Below are 15,028 nucleotides of genomic sequence, written 5' to 3' on the forward strand. Positions count from 1 at the left end.
ATAGAAAAGCATGCAAGCATCTTTAAGAACTTTTAAACTTAACTGGATATAACAAATCTATAATTAGATATAATAAATATATATTTCATCTCAAGTTTCATTGGAACAGATCATAATTGAATATTTTAACTACTGTTATTCAGGGGCTTATGTATTTAATTTTTGTATAAAACTTATAGAAATCAAAGACAACAGTAACCACATATCTTCCCTAAAGGAACAAATGAAGCCAACTCATTCTATTTTTTTCAGAAGCACATGTCCGTGAAATGGAAGCTAATTTATATTAAGGTCATCTTGCTAAATATGGTGCTATTCATAAAGTCATGGATTTATTAAATATGTACTTTCTGAAACAAACACATTCCACCTACAATTGGAACATAAAACTAGAATGAATAGTAATGTTATTTCACAGCCCTACCCTATATCATGTTTTTACTCAACATCAAGGTACTTGAGTGAAGAAGGAAATATTTCAACATACTCTCGTCATCCTCTTCAGAAACTTTTTGGAGATCTTGGCCTTCCCCCGACTCCTGGGTCAAGCTCAGCATCCTCTCCTTACCCTTTTTGTATTTCTGTTGCCTGGCCTTGATGCGGTCCATCCTGAACAACAAAATAGCAGCAGCAATGCCAAGAACACGCCCACAGTTACCTACACACTTATGCACACAGCCTACACCCAGTTACCTTTACACTTTTATGCACACAGCCAAAATCGTGGATGGAGTGGCAACAGTTGGGACTTGTGGATGGTTGCTTGTTAGCAACAAGTGTCTCCTTGTTTCTTTTATTCTCCCAGGTTTTGCATTTTTCTTTAAAAGAAAAATACTGCCTACCTCATATAGTTGTGAAGATCAAGTGAAAAGACGTATAAATGTAAGAACTGTTTTGTAAATAGCAAGTTGCCACTCAAACAGTCTATCAGACCCCACGACTCTCCTGTGTGTCACATCTAATCTCTTACTGGATCTGGGAAAATATTGTGTTGTAGCTCTTTGTCATTTATTCAGGAAGTCTATTCAGAAATTGCAGTGTTGAACTTCATCTCCCCCATATGTCCTCTTGAATGATATCATTTCTTTTATTTTTTTAATTAAAAAAATTCTTTTTTGGCCACGCTGTGCAGCATGTGGAATCTTAATTCCCAGATCAGGAATCAAAACTCTGCCCTGCCCCTGCAGTGGAAGTCTGCTGGACCACCAAGGAAGTCCTAAAACATTTCATTTCTTGGTTTCTTAAAATTTTAAATGTATGGCCCAAGTTTTAAAACTAATTTAAGTGACATTTCTGCTTTGGGCATCTTAAATAATATTTTATTTATTTGTTTGTCTTTAGCAATGATCATTGCCTTCATTCTTTTTTTTATTCTGACTTCTCATTTAAGGAAATGGAAAAATCCAGTGATATAAATTATACTAAGAGGTCTCACTTATGGGAAATTAGGAACACATACTACATATGGGTTCAAATTTGCTATTTCTCTAGAGCTGATTTAGATAGCTAGAAACAACAATAGCAGTAGCTATACCATATTGTACTTTCATTATATATATTTTATATAACTCATATCTTTGATTATGAAAATAACCATGCCATGGGGTAGTGTGATTCATACTGACAAATATTTTTTTTTGCACAGGGAAAGAAGCTGGGAGATGAGGTCAGGATGGAATGAACTAGTCTTAGAAACTCAGGGAACTTTCCTGGTGGGCTGACAGAGTCTCTCCATTTTCCTGGAGAAAGTGGCTAGGTTTTGAATTCTATGGCCATCAGCTCTTAAACCTGGCCCCAAACATGTGAGGCACTAGCCTTCCACAGAAGTTCCACTTACTGCTAGAGATTTCACTCCAAGAAAATAATTATTTTCAGTGAGCTAATTTAAAACAAAAAAGACTTCTCAGATCTCCTGGGTGGAGTTAGTCCATTACTTGAGTTCTCCAGGATGGCGTGCTGGGACAGGAGGCCGTGAGCTGGACATGGAAATGTGGGTGTATTTTTAGTGCCAGCTCCGGCTAGTGTGGGTTTTAAGTCATCTACTATGTGCGTCAGCAGCTTCTCCCCAGACTGGACTATATTATCTCTAAAGATCCTTCTGAAGCAAGAACCCCATGTTCATTCGCTTCACCCACAGACACGATGGACTTCTCTCCGAGTTAGAGTCGCTGGGAACTACCCTGTCTCATTCACTAGCTTGTTTAATATTTACCAAGATCAGGCAGAACTGAGTCCTAATCTAAAACAGGAAACTGGAATTCAGAGAGTTCAGAAACCTGCTGGGGGCTCGAGAAGAAGCATCTAAACTAGGACTGACACTGGTCTTGCCCATGGCCGCTCTTCCCCTTGCTCCCACTCCCCTGCATACTCCTTCGGACAATTTCCACGTCAGTCAACACGGAGCAAACGCCTGGGCACGTGTGAAGGTCACCACAAATGGCTTCCTCAGGGCTTGGGGCTCTCTGGGAGCCAGGAGCTGGTGGGACAGGATCGGGTGAACCCCAAATGAAAGGGAAGCATCCTTACTGCCTCTTCAGCTGGTCCATGGACTTTTTCTCCTCCTCGATTCTGGCCTTCACAGCCTTCACAATGGTGGCCTGGAAAAGCTCAGCCCCTCTAAAGGAAAGCCAGAAACAGAATGAATGAGCATTTTTATCGGTGTTGGCCACTTTCCCTGACAACGGTTACTAAGGGAGAGAAAACATTTGCAGGGGAAGGGGGGCGCTGCTGCCTGGAGTCTCTGGGCTGGAGCTGGGGGTCCCAAGTCCCATCTAGAAGCCCCATCCTCGTGGACAGACTCACACAGCCTCTAGCCTCCCCTAGGGAAAGGGGCTCCTCCAGCTACACTCTGGAAGGTAACCGATGAATATGTTTTTCTCTATCTTCAGGAGTTTCTCCTTAAAATGGAGGTGGCAGAGATTGGGGAAGATGCACTAGACTCTGGACCAACATGGTCTCTGCTTCTGTTCTGACTCAGAAGGCCCTAAGGAACTACTCCAGGGCTGAGGTCTGGACTGAGGGGCTCAATGTCCAGTCTGTCTTTGAACTTTGAGGGTATCACAGTCCTGGTAAGGTGTAACTCCCTCCAGAGTCTTCCTCTTTACTCTTCTGTTCTAGATCTTAAAGCCTTGGATCACTTCTCCTGGAAGGAATGTGTCTTAATTTCTTGTGGGTTCTACAAGCAAGCTCAGACGGCAGGCCGGGTACAATGTCACTTCCCGGCAGGTTTCTTAGGAGAAATCCCTTGATTCCACAGCCTGACCCACCTGGATGCCAGGATCTGCGAGGCTTTTATATCTGCCACCACATGCAGGAAATAGTAACTCATGAACACTCTTCTCTGCAGCAGCAGGAAGGCAAAGCATATGCTGTCCCAAATGATTCCCGCCTCCCCACTGGGCAGTTTACAGGAGGAGTCATCATCAGCTGGGGGAGGGGAAAAGAAAAAGAAAAAAATTACATTGAATACCCATTTTCATTGTTATTTTATAAGCTCTGTGATACGATCACACAGACATACAAGCAAACTTCCAAGGCACTGAATCCCTGTGAGTGGATTTATTTGCAGTCAAGGGCACAAACTTCAAGTCTGGTAACAGCACCAGTTCATAAGGCTGACCACAAGTGAGCTCTGGATACTCTAGGGCTCAGCAGGAAAGGTCAGGGAGAAACTGTATCTGTATGTCCCAACGCCAGAGGATATCTCGGCACAAACAAGACATGTTCTGGGAATGGGCCCTTCCCAGGGCAGCCAGCAGAGCAGCCACAGTCTACTGGAAGGAGAGGTGCCAACAGCACGTCTGACCCCAAATCAGAACAAGCTCTAGTGCCTTCTTCATCCTCCTACCAGAAGGCAGGGTGGGGCCGGGTGAGGGTGGGGGAGCACCAGGTTCCAGGCCCCATGGAGAACAGAGGACAGTGGTGCTGTCCAGGGTTCTGACACAAGAGGCACAGGGTGGGAACCGGAGTCCCGCCTCCAGCAGGGAGGGAGTCTAACTGCAGACACCCTGTTACTCCTCCCAGCTCTCCACCCAGTGGGGTTTCTCTGAGCTTCAGGGTGGGGGGTCTGCAGGTAGAGCTCCTCTGATGACCAAGATGCCCACTACAGCAGCCACAGGTGTGTGTGGGCATCTGTGACCCTTCCCATCATAAACATAGGAAGTTCAGGGAGTTGCTAAAGACCTGCTTGGGGATGGGGAAGGGACATTTGTTGAAGATCAAAGATTATCTTGAGGGTGGGGTGTTCCAACCACAGATAGCCTGGCAGCGCCAGCCCACAGCTCCTTGAAGACACTGAGTTGGGTGTCCTTTCATCTCCTACCTTCAGGGGCTTTGGCATAGATATTTAAATTAGAACTCTCCCTTCTGTCCCTCCGTTCCCAAATCTGCTTTTCATACTCACGCATTTTGTAGCCCTTGACTGTACAGGCCAGGCTGAATGCTTGGATCAACCAGCAACTATTTTGAACCAATTTTTCAATATAGCCACATGCTCCTATCTGAAAAACAAATGGGAAACGAGTATCCTGAAACTCTGCACCCAGAAAACAAGGTTGATGTCTTGCAATCCCAACATGTGCAGGAATTCCCTGCGGCTCAGTGCTCTGATGGCTCCTAAAATCCAGTCCCACTCAATAAAGCGCTTGATGCTTCGCTTCTGGGAGTTAAACCCGAGGAGCAAGCAGAAGAAGCCTCAGCATGGTGCTCTCTGCACTGGGAAGTGCCTCTCTTTTCCAACAGGATACTTAGAGCATCATAGGAACAAGCCTGACTCTGCAATAGCCAATGGGTGAGCACTAATCCAGGACTCAGATTTGGGCAGAGACAAACCTAGACAGCATATTAAAAAACAGAGACATCACTTTGCTGACAAAGGTCCATATAGTCAAAGTTTTGGTTTTTCCAGTAGTCATGTACAGATGTGAGAGCTGGACCATAAAGAAGGCTGAGCACTGAAGTATTGATGCTTTTGAACTGTGGTGCTGGAAAAGACTCTTGAGATTCTCTTGGACAGCAAGGAGATCAAACCAGTCAATCCTAAAGGAAATCAACTCTGAATATTCATTGGAAGTACAGATGCTGAAGCTGAAGCTCCAATACTTTGGCCACCTGATGTGAATAGCCGATTCATTGGAAAAGACCCTGATGCTGGGGAAGATTGAAGGCAGGAGAAGAAGGGGACAACAGATGATGAGATGGCTGGATTGGACATGAGTTTGAGCAAGATCTGGGAGATGGTGAAGGACAGAGAAGCCTGATGTGCTGCTGTCCATGAGGTCGCAAAGAGATGGACACGACTGGGCAACTAAACAGCAAAACAACAGCAAAGTGAAGACCAGGTCTGAAACCCGGGTTTACAGAATAAATGAATGAATGAGTGGATTCCACAGTCACACACTCTCCAGGAATAGCTGTCGGGAGGGATCAGCTCCCAGGTGCTGGTCTCCACCCATTGGACTGACTTCAGGAGAAAGAGTGACCTCCTGTCCTGCCTCACCCCCTGCCTGACAACTCTCAACACCACCCCACAGGCAAATACGCACTGCTGGAGTCCAACTGAGGAACAAAAATCACTTTTACTACCAATTAGAAACTTACGATTCTCATGGACTTGAGAAAAAATAAATTCTTCAAATACACACTCATGGTTACATAGACTTGGCTTTGTCAGACTTCTAAACATAGCAATGCATGTGCCTCCCCTCACCCAAAGTCAAATGCTTTCCAGTAAAATTGCCTGGCAAGTTCATCTTTAAGTGCTAGGAAGGGGAGAAGTAGGCAGCCATAGTGCCTACATCACTGTTCTTTTATTTTAATTTTAATTAATTTTTTAATTGGAGGATAATTGCTTTACAATATTGTGTTGGTTTCTGCAATACATCAACGTGAATCAGCCATAGGTATATGTATGTACCCTCCTTCTTGAAACTCCTTCTCACCTCCTACCCCATTCCACCACTGTTCTTCTAACACTCTGTCAGTTACAGCCATGAGGGGCAGGCCCTGGGATTGAGTTTGAATCAGCGCTAGAGGTGGATTAACTCCTTCAGATCCTGGAAGGTCACTGTTTAATTTCTTGACACAATAAATAGCTTGAAAGGTATCTTTGTGGCCTACAAGATTTCACATGACTCTGGGATGATGCATGGGCAGTTTATCCACCAGGAAAGAGCCACACTGTGGCTTGCAAGGTGGAAATTTAACAGAGAATCGGCCTTGTTCTGTGGACAGGAGGTGTTCGTCTCAACCCTGAACTATCTTAGCTGTTTTTAAGTCAAGATGCTAGTGCTTAGAGCAGCCACGAAGCTCCCGTGTCCACCCGTGCATCAGGGCACCATAAAACACCTGCACCTTTTGGGGCCTATCCCTCCCATCTGTACCCCACCTGGTGTCACAGAAAATCTTGACTATTCTATCAATATTTATACTTGCATGGAGTTTTCCCGGTAAGAGAGTCAGTTTCAGCCAACAGGATATAATTTGTGAAGACATCACAGGACTGTTTCAACTCATAAAGGGCCACTTGCAGCCTGTTCTGGAGTGAAATCCAATCATTCCTCAGAAGGGATAGATTTTAATTGAAAAAATACATTTTAGAGTTTTTTTTTTTTTCCTACAAATACATATCCTCTTGTCCTTGAGAGGGTGGATGTGAGCAAAAAGGATTCTGCTTAAAACAGCAAAACAAGGAGTAATAAACGGTCATTCCAATTCTGAGTTTGCCAGCATCCTATTCGGGGCTTTTAAGAGAGCAGCATGAGGGGCTGAGGGCTTTCAGTAACCACTGAATGGGTTGTTTGCTCTGAGGCTGGGACCGCAAATGTGTTACACGGTGCGAGCCACTTACCGACAGTATGTTTTTCATCGTGATCACAAAGACATTGTAAGCGATCAGCCAGTCCCAGTAGCGCAGGATGCTCTTGATGGGTTTCAGCAGCAAGTCGCCCCCGAAGAGCAGGAAGTAGAAGCAGGCCACCAGGTAGCCCATGCAAAAGATGCTGATGCGGGTCGTCCCGGTGATGAAGATGATAGTGAGCACGAACCAGAAGAGGTAGCTGAAGATGACCACCTTGGACATGTCCAGATACGACCTGGACAACAAAACCAAGAGACAACACAGACTGCAGCGCAGACCAAGTAGGGAGGTTCTAGTAGAGGAAGGGAATGTGTTCACACATCCTCCTCCTGACTCAGCCTGGAGGCACAGGCCAGAGAGGGCGCTCTGATCGCTGGCTGGTCCACAGGCAATCCTCATCCAGTTAGTGATGGACAGAGCAGTGCTTTGTGAAAACGCCATATGCACTTTTATTATCATCAAACTGGGGTCAAACTTCCCACAAGCAGCAATGTTCTCTGCCTAGTACCCGAAGAGTCAGACACAACTGAGTGACTACCACTTTCACTTTTTTACACGTCGACATGGAGCTCACAGGCTCTGTCAGCATTCTCTCTGCACCTTCCTGGGCCGAGCCAAGGTCCCTTCTGTGGGACCACTCCTCACTCTGCAGACAGGCAGATGCTCGGGCCCCATCATCCCCCAGTGGAGGAGCTCTGGGAGCTTCCCCAGCTGGGTATCGGCTGACAGATGTTGTACCTACAAGCTGCGACCCATCTGGATTCATTTGCTCAGAGTCTCTAGGCTATGGAGGCTTTGATTTGGTTGTTTTTCTTCCCAAGTTTGGGGAGAAGCACAGAACCACCAATTGTGCATCAGTTCAGTTCAGTTGCTCAGTCATGTCCGACTCTTTGCGACCCCATGAATCGCAGCACACCAGGCCTCCCTGTCCATCACCAACTCCTGGAGTTCACTCAGACTCATGTCCATTGAGTTAGTGATGTCATCCAGCCATCTCATCCTCTGTCGTCCCCTTCTCCTCCTGCCCCCAATCCCTCCCAGCATCAGAGTCTTTTCCAATGAGTCAACTCTTCGCATGAGGTGGCCAAAGTACTGGAGTTTCAGCTTTAGCAGCATTCCTTCCAAAGAAATCCCAGGGCATCAGATACTTGATAACCGAGCTGTTATTTTGTGGGAGCTCTTAAGTCATCTCTGATAAATACATGCTACACTGTTTTCAGTGTGGTTAGGGAATAAGTGGTACCTAGAAGAATGCTGGTGATGGACAGGGTGATGGAGTTGGTGATGCACAGGGAACCCTGGCGTGCTGCAGTCCATGGGGTTGCAAAGAGTCAGACATGACTGAGCAACTGAACTGAACTGAGAAGAACACTGTCACAGAAGTGGACTTTTGGACTATACTCTTCTTAGACTAAAATACTCAACACTTCTGAATAGTTCCATGATTTTTCTCTAAACTATGTTTCACTCATCCTTGATGTCATACACACTGGAGAGTGCATAAGATGTGGGTGTTTCTCAGCATTCCACGGTCACACAGGTAACGTCAGTGATTCAGTCCTGGTGTGGGATCTGAATGCCCAGTCCTCCCAATGTGTGTGACTTGAAGTCGGTGGAACTAGGCTGCTGGCACGTTTGAGTGAGTGTGTGTGTGCTCGTGCACACGTGTTTGTGCATCATGTGCTTTCCATCCATTTCTCTTCCCTGCCTGCAGCTGTGAATTCTCCTACAGGAGCCCCGGCCCTCACTCTTCAGCCTGACCTGCTTTGGGTTCAGAAATCATAAAACCAAGCCTGTGGGAACAACATGGCAACACCAGCCAACATACCCCAGGGAGGACCTCCAGGGCCCCTGGGAGCGCTTGAGGCCCTGGCTGTCCTGGGGTTCAGGGGCATCTGTTCCCCAGAACTGCCCTGGGCATGTCCATGGAGGACAGAGGATAACAAGGAGGTTTGGCCTCCAGACCATGGCCTCTAGCTGTCTGGCCCCAGGATTCTTGGCTTCATGGTGTAATCAGCGGGTCAGCGCCCAGGAAATGCAGGGGAGCTGGAGGCATGGGCTTGGGGGTCTCACCTTCCCAGGGGCTGCCCGTGGGCAGCCGCGTTACCTGCAGTGGATGAAGTCGGGCACGGGATTGTGCTGGCTGAATGAGGCCGCGTCCAGGTTCATGCAGATCTCTACGTTGTCACCTGCCACGATCCGTACGGCGGCCTTATTCTCATCCTCAAAGATCTGCCGTTGCAGCGAGGCACACAGGAGTAGCATGAAATCATCTGGCGGAACAGAAGCATCTGTGGTCTGGCCTCGTCCTTCCAGCTACCCTTTCCAGTTTGTAGGTCTATGTCTGCGGTGGCAGCAAGAAGCAACCGCTTTCCCCAGGACCAGGCCCGCCCCCCGCAGCCTCTCTCCTAGAAGGTGGGTGTATACAGGTGTGTGGGGCTGGATAGTGGGGTGTGTGGCAGAGGATAAAATTACTAAAGTAAAAAAAGTGTTTGGAATGCTAACATGGTATTAACTCTGCAGACAAAACAGGGCTGGCAGGAGCCGCTAGTGGCTGGTGATGGTGACGCGTGGAAGCCAGCCTGTCCGGACTGTATGTGCAGGGGTGCGGTTGGGGAGGGGGTGCAGGGGTGCACCACCAGGGGAAAGATGAGCAGGCAGGACCCCAGCACCCCACTTACACACGAGGAACACAGGGTTGGGCCGAACGATGAAGTCAGGGAAGTACAGCCACTTGACGATGTTGTCATTGAAGCTGGCGCCCTTGAACCTCCAGGGGTAGTCTGCAGGGTGTGAGGTGGGAGGAGCCGGTCAGGGAGCCCCTCATGCTGTTGAGCTCCCGCCTCCCGTTGCCAGTGGTGGGGGGGGACTCACCTCGGCAGGGGGCAGGGGGGATGCCGATGCAGATGAAGTACTGGAAGGTGATGATGCAAGCCAGAAAGCAGCAATACTTGGGCCAGATCTCGGCGATGGCCTTCCTCCTGCGCCGGTACAGGACGGCAATCAGCCAGCAGGCGTGAATCATGGCGTAGAAATCCATGCGCTGGCCGATCACGTTAACTGACATGAGGAAACAGGTCTGCGTGAGGATGAAAGAGGCAGAAAGTCGGCTTTACAGGGAAGGGGAGTGACATCAGCGGGCAGCCCCCAGGAGCGGTGGAGACCCGCGTTCCTGGGCCCAGACCCTGGATGAGCTCTTCACCTGCTCTGCCTCTGCAGTGTGTTTTCATCATGAAGACAGAAGACTGACTAGGTGGCCGTCAATAAGAATCACTGTTCCAAGTACTGAGGGCAGGCCTCCCACACTATTCAGGTCAAAACAGTGTGCTCTGGCTGAGGTCATACATTCAGAAGGCACTAAACAGACACCCAGGCATCTGTAAGACTGGGCGTCCCGAGAAGCCATGTCCACGGCTGCAGAGCAGGGGACAGGAACTGAGTCCTGGAAATTCTCCACCAGGCCAGGGAACCCTGCCATGGAAGCTCCCCGCCACCCCCTCGGATCCCAAGGAGATGGAAATCAGGGCATGGAGATGTGCCACAAAGCCCTAGTGGCCACCTGGCTGAAAGCAGCTGCTGGAATTTTCAGAGAAAAGAGAACAGATCAGCAAGGAAACTCACCTCCAGACCAAACTTGTAGAAGAAGTAATTGATGAAATACTTGGCACAGTTAACAAGTCCATCATCCAGCTGGAGTCTTGTGATGTTGTGGAAGATGGTTTTAGACACAGGGGTTGAGAGGTTGTTCCGACCTCGGTAGTACTCCTGATGGCGGTAGACGGTGACCTCGAAGGCCAGGATGGCCAGCATCAGCAGGTTGTTCTAGAAAACAAGGAAAATACACATGATGCCATGTGGTCATTTACAGTCTCCTTAAAAAGCTATCTCACTTCACTGTGGGTGTGTGTGATCAGATCCCACAACCATGAAACAGTCTTGACTTTAATGCTCATTTTCCCTGTTTTGTGGTAACAAGGGTGGAGTCATCTCCAGTTTGAAAATCAGGCTAATTTTCATGATAACAGGATTTAGAACCTCTATACCAATGACTGGCGATGGTTACACCAGATCCAGAAAAAGTACCACCGAACCAGACAGCTGGGTCCAGTTACTCGGAAGGGTTGTCCAGCCTTCTTTGCAACTAAATGTGAGAAACCCTTATACACCATCCTGCAGGGACCCCAGGAAACAGACTGAGCTGCAGACTGGGGCTCAACTTAGCAAGTTTTTGAACACAATATCTTTGAAAGCTGGCTAGAGAGAGCAGTAGAGTAAAAAATATACTAATCATACTACAAAATAATAATAAAAAATAGGTAACATTTATGTGCCAGACACTATTCTAATCACCCCTTTCAAATATGAGTTGGTTTTATCTTGTAACAGCTCTTAATGGTAGACATAATTTGTATGTTACAAATAATATTGGTCATATGAGAAAACATCAGGAAGCTACACCAAGTAAGAGGAGATGCTTAGTACACTTTCAAATTCCAGTTGAGTACAAAGGCTTTAATTACATCATCAGCATAATCCATCAAAATAAAATGTTCAAACTATCCATCACAGTAACATGTGAATAATCTGAACTATATTGCTTTCCTTATGTTTGTTACAACTATTTGCAATCAGAACTCATTTTTCAAAGACACGCCCTTTGTATGTGGCTTCTTCTAAGCATAATAGATGCCGTTGATTAAAATCTGTAGAATTTAGACAGCAAACATTTCTTGTCATGCTATACTTACTTCTCAGAAATAATTACTCTGACCATTTGGTGTAATTTACTCAATATTTTTTCTTTGTTGCCTACAAGATATCATTCTATGTATCCTGTTTTGAAGTTTGCTTTTTTTTCAACATTACAATATATTTTGGATATCTTTCAGTGTCTGATAATATTATAAATCTGCCTTTGAGCAGTTTCGTAACATTCCAGTGAATATATTTGTCATACTCTATTCAACGAATCTCAAATTACTCAGCTGATTTCTTTTCAGCACAATTCAATACTGATTTTAATACTCAGTCATGTGTTTTTGAGGTGACTGCAAACCCCATGTAAGAGGACGAGGCTGCTCTCCAAGGTGAGGTGAGCGGTCTCCAGGGAAAGGGCTGCAGACATGAACTCAGCAGAGGCTACACTAAGGATGAGGAAGCCTTACCCTCAGGTAGACAAGTAGAGGAGATGACTTCCTGAGGCCCACCCATTCTGTGGGGTCAATGGGTGCGCTGTAGAGCAGAGACTTGTTCAGCTGGTGCAGGGGGATGTTCGTCTGGTTTTCATTTGGCTGAAAAGAAAAAAGAAAGGAGTAAGAGATAGCCCCGCAGTCAGGAGTGTTCAGACTAGTCTCCCTCGGGTTTGAGCAAAGGGACACAGGGATGGGGGGAGGACCCACTTCAGGGGGAATCAGCATCAGGAGAGACGGGGCCAGGACACCTCCGACTCACTGAGCCAGCGAAGGCCTGTCGGCGAGGGCTGGGGGACGTGGGTCCCCCGAGGTGTGCCTCCCTTCCCTGAAGGCCAGGCAAGGGGACCCTCCGTCTCCGAGGCTCACCAATGAACAGTTCACAGAGAAGTTCTCAGGCTTGATGGTCTGCAGCTGGTACAGCATCTTACAGACGATGATCACACATGTCCAGACGGTGCAGACACTGGAGGCCAGACGGCGGAGCCTGGCGTACGGCAGAGCAAAAGCCCAGGAAATAAGAAACACGTAGTTGAACAGAGACACCTGAGAACACAAAATTGGAATTGGAGACAAAAATATGTCACATGGCACAACATCTAAAAACCTAGATGTTTTTAGGCAACTTGACTGATTCAGTTCCTCTGAGCTAAGCAAAGGCGGGCTGGGATCCTCATATGTACAAGAAATGGCTGTGGGTGTTAAGATATATAGCTAGTACGCAGACAGGTGTACAACCAGGTGATGTTAAGTATATCACAGTGGGAAACTACTGAGGTGAACAGGCTTCTGGGAGAATACCCAGGGGGTCCTCGGCCCAACTTGGAGCTTCAGGAACCTCTCCTGGGAGAGAACACGCCTGAGTGGTGCCCTCAAGCTGTGCGGAGTTCAGACATACCCACACTGGGTGGGCATGTGGCGCACAGCCACATCCATGAGTCAGTGTCCATCTCTGCCCTACCCGTGCTCAGCGTGGGGACTTTAAGTCCAAGCGGCCCAAGGCTCCAGCTGGAGCAGACGTCTGGCTGGGTCTGGCCTAAAGACGGAATGGCATCACTTGCCTCCTTCACGGACACCCAGATGATGTAGGAGGACACGATCTTGACGATGTGCAGCTCCAGGATCCACCACAGGAACGTCTGCAGCTGGTGGAAGCCCTCCAGGAACCGCAGGAGCAGCACGGTGAGGCGGTCGATCACCAAGTGCCACTTGTTCCTCAGATCTGCAAGGCAGGGAGTGCAACTGTGAGTGGAGGTCTGGCCTGTATTGATGGGTCCCTTGTCCCTCTGATCTGCAAGGCAGGGTGTGTGCACAGCTGTGAGTGGAGACCTGGCCTGTACTGATGGGTCCCTTGTCCCTCTGATCTGCAAGGCAGGGCGTGTGTGCAGCTATGAGTGGAAGCCTGGTGTGTACGGCTCGTTCCCCCCGTTTCTAGCTCACTGCCAGGGTCAAGTATATACTGGAGCATATAGAGTATATATTTTATTATATACTTATATAATGAGTATATATTTGATCCACTTGGAGCAAGTCAGTGGTTGGTTTCCTCCACCTGTGAGCCAGCATCCGAGCGGCTCCTGGGCGGGCGGCTTACCTGACGTCTCCTCCTCCTCTTCGTCCTCATCCTCATCCTCATCCTCGCTGTCCCTGCCAGGCTCGCCCTTCTTGGCTTTTGCAGGGCATCCCCCCGGCATCTCCTCCCCAGGCCCAGCCAGCTGCTTGACCTCCGCCACCTCCAGGCTAGCGGTCAGCTTCATCATGGCAAGGTCCGGAAGGCTTCCCTCGGGGTGGGCCAGCCTGTCGGCAGACAGCAGACAAGTCAGGGAGGGAAGGGCACTGGGAGCTGAGAGTGAGGGGCACGTGGAGGAAGATGAACAAAATGGAAGTCACTACACAGCCTGGCATGTGGGCTTGTTAGCATCCGGTTGCTTTTTATTTTTTAAAGCTCTTTCTAAAAATGAACTGTAGATTCAGGTTTAGTGAGCTCTTCCAATTCAGGTTCTAGTGATGAGTCAGTCATGAGAGCTATCAACACCTAAACTTGACATTTTTTCCCGCAGGAGAAAATGGTCAGAGTTTAGGATGGAGAAGCATGAAATGGCATCATGTAGAGCAAGCATTTCATGGCTTCACAGGGGGACTTACTCATTGTGGTGGATTGGTAATTTTTTCTTGATGCTGCTCAAAGTAATGGAAATAGAAAGGAAAAAAAAAGGAGATGAGAACAGAAGAGTTATAAGGAGACTCAGAGATCACACATCATGCTACAGTCATCTACTATTGCATTCCTATATGCCGGGTGCAGGGCCCTAACGCCATGTGCATTCCAGGATGGCGGCCACAGCGTGCTTTGACTGGGAGCCCTGAGCCGGGCAGCTGATCTGAGAATGGACGGTGCTGCAGTGGTGAAGGGCAGGACGCAGAGACTGCTGAGGCAAGTCAGGTCATGCTTTCTTAGAAACACAGCAAACCATCCCCTAGGAATCAAGTCATTCACAGTTTAAGGAGGAATTTTTTTTTTAATTCTTAAATAAGGTGTAATGTCGGTCAACTTTTGCATGGACCAGTCTCATCCTGTGGCCATCTGAAGCGTATGCAGTGGATGCAAATGCTTCTGGGGGTAAGAAGCCTGTATCACACCCCATCCTCGGGCACCAGGTGAGCTGCGGGACCAGATCTCTTGAGAAGAGTGCGGGAGCCTGGCTGAAGGGGCTGCAGCCTTAGGGAGCTCAGCAACTCTTGGGGGTCCAGCTTAGTTCACGGCGAATAGTAATGAGTATGATCTTGCTCCTCAGTTTTTTAAGAGTATATCTTTTTATTCATATTCAAATGAATGTTTGAAGGAACGTTTGTGGGCAATAAAGTAGACATTAGGAAAAGGCCTATTACAGATCATGCAGGTAGTCCTTCTCATTTGCAAAAATTTATTCATTTCAGCCTGACTGTCACAGGACAGACACTTGATAATGTTATCGTATCTGTA

The 15,028-nt window shown here is 47.7% G+C and overlaps 1 protein-coding gene across 3 annotated transcripts in view; it reads right to left on the bottom strand.

Moving 5' to 3' along the window:
- PIEZO2 (piezo type mechanosensitive ion channel component 2) overlaps positions 1 to 15,028 on the bottom strand; it is a 251,309-nt gene that overhangs the window by 44,808 nt on the left and 191,473 nt on the right. For 2 of the 3 annotated variants that reach the window (XM_027525524.1, XM_027525523.1), the window contains exons 18-30: positions 13,640 to 13,842; positions 13,107 to 13,267; positions 12,415 to 12,591; positions 12,022 to 12,147; positions 10,478 to 10,678; positions 9,731 to 9,935; positions 9,538 to 9,639; positions 8,964 to 9,129; positions 6,848 to 7,091; positions 4,403 to 4,499; positions 3,267 to 3,426; positions 2,527 to 2,616; positions 488 to 609 (exon numbers count right to left, since the gene is read on the bottom strand). In XM_027525524.1, the coding sequence (XP_027381325.1) occupies positions 488 to 609; positions 2,527 to 2,616; positions 3,267 to 3,426; positions 4,403 to 4,499; positions 6,848 to 7,091; positions 8,964 to 9,129; positions 9,538 to 9,639; positions 9,731 to 9,935; positions 10,478 to 10,678; positions 12,022 to 12,147; positions 12,415 to 12,591; positions 13,107 to 13,267; positions 13,640 to 13,842 (2,054 nt within the window). Of the gene's footprint in view, positions 1 to 487; positions 610 to 2,526; positions 2,617 to 3,266; positions 3,427 to 4,402; positions 4,500 to 6,847; positions 7,092 to 8,963; positions 9,130 to 9,537; positions 9,640 to 9,730; positions 9,936 to 10,477; positions 10,679 to 12,021; positions 12,148 to 12,414; positions 12,592 to 13,106; positions 13,268 to 13,639; positions 13,843 to 14,190; positions 14,224 to 15,028 lie in introns of all 3 variants that reach the window. The other variant, XM_027525522.1, reaches the window with a different exon arrangement.

Source organism: Bos indicus x Bos taurus, chromosome 24, assembly GCF_003369695.1.
Source record: "Bos indicus x Bos taurus breed Angus x Brahman F1 hybrid chromosome 24, Bos_hybrid_MaternalHap_v2.0, whole genome shotgun sequence".
NCBI lineage: Eukaryota > Metazoa > Chordata > Mammalia > Artiodactyla > Bovidae > Bos > Bos indicus x Bos taurus.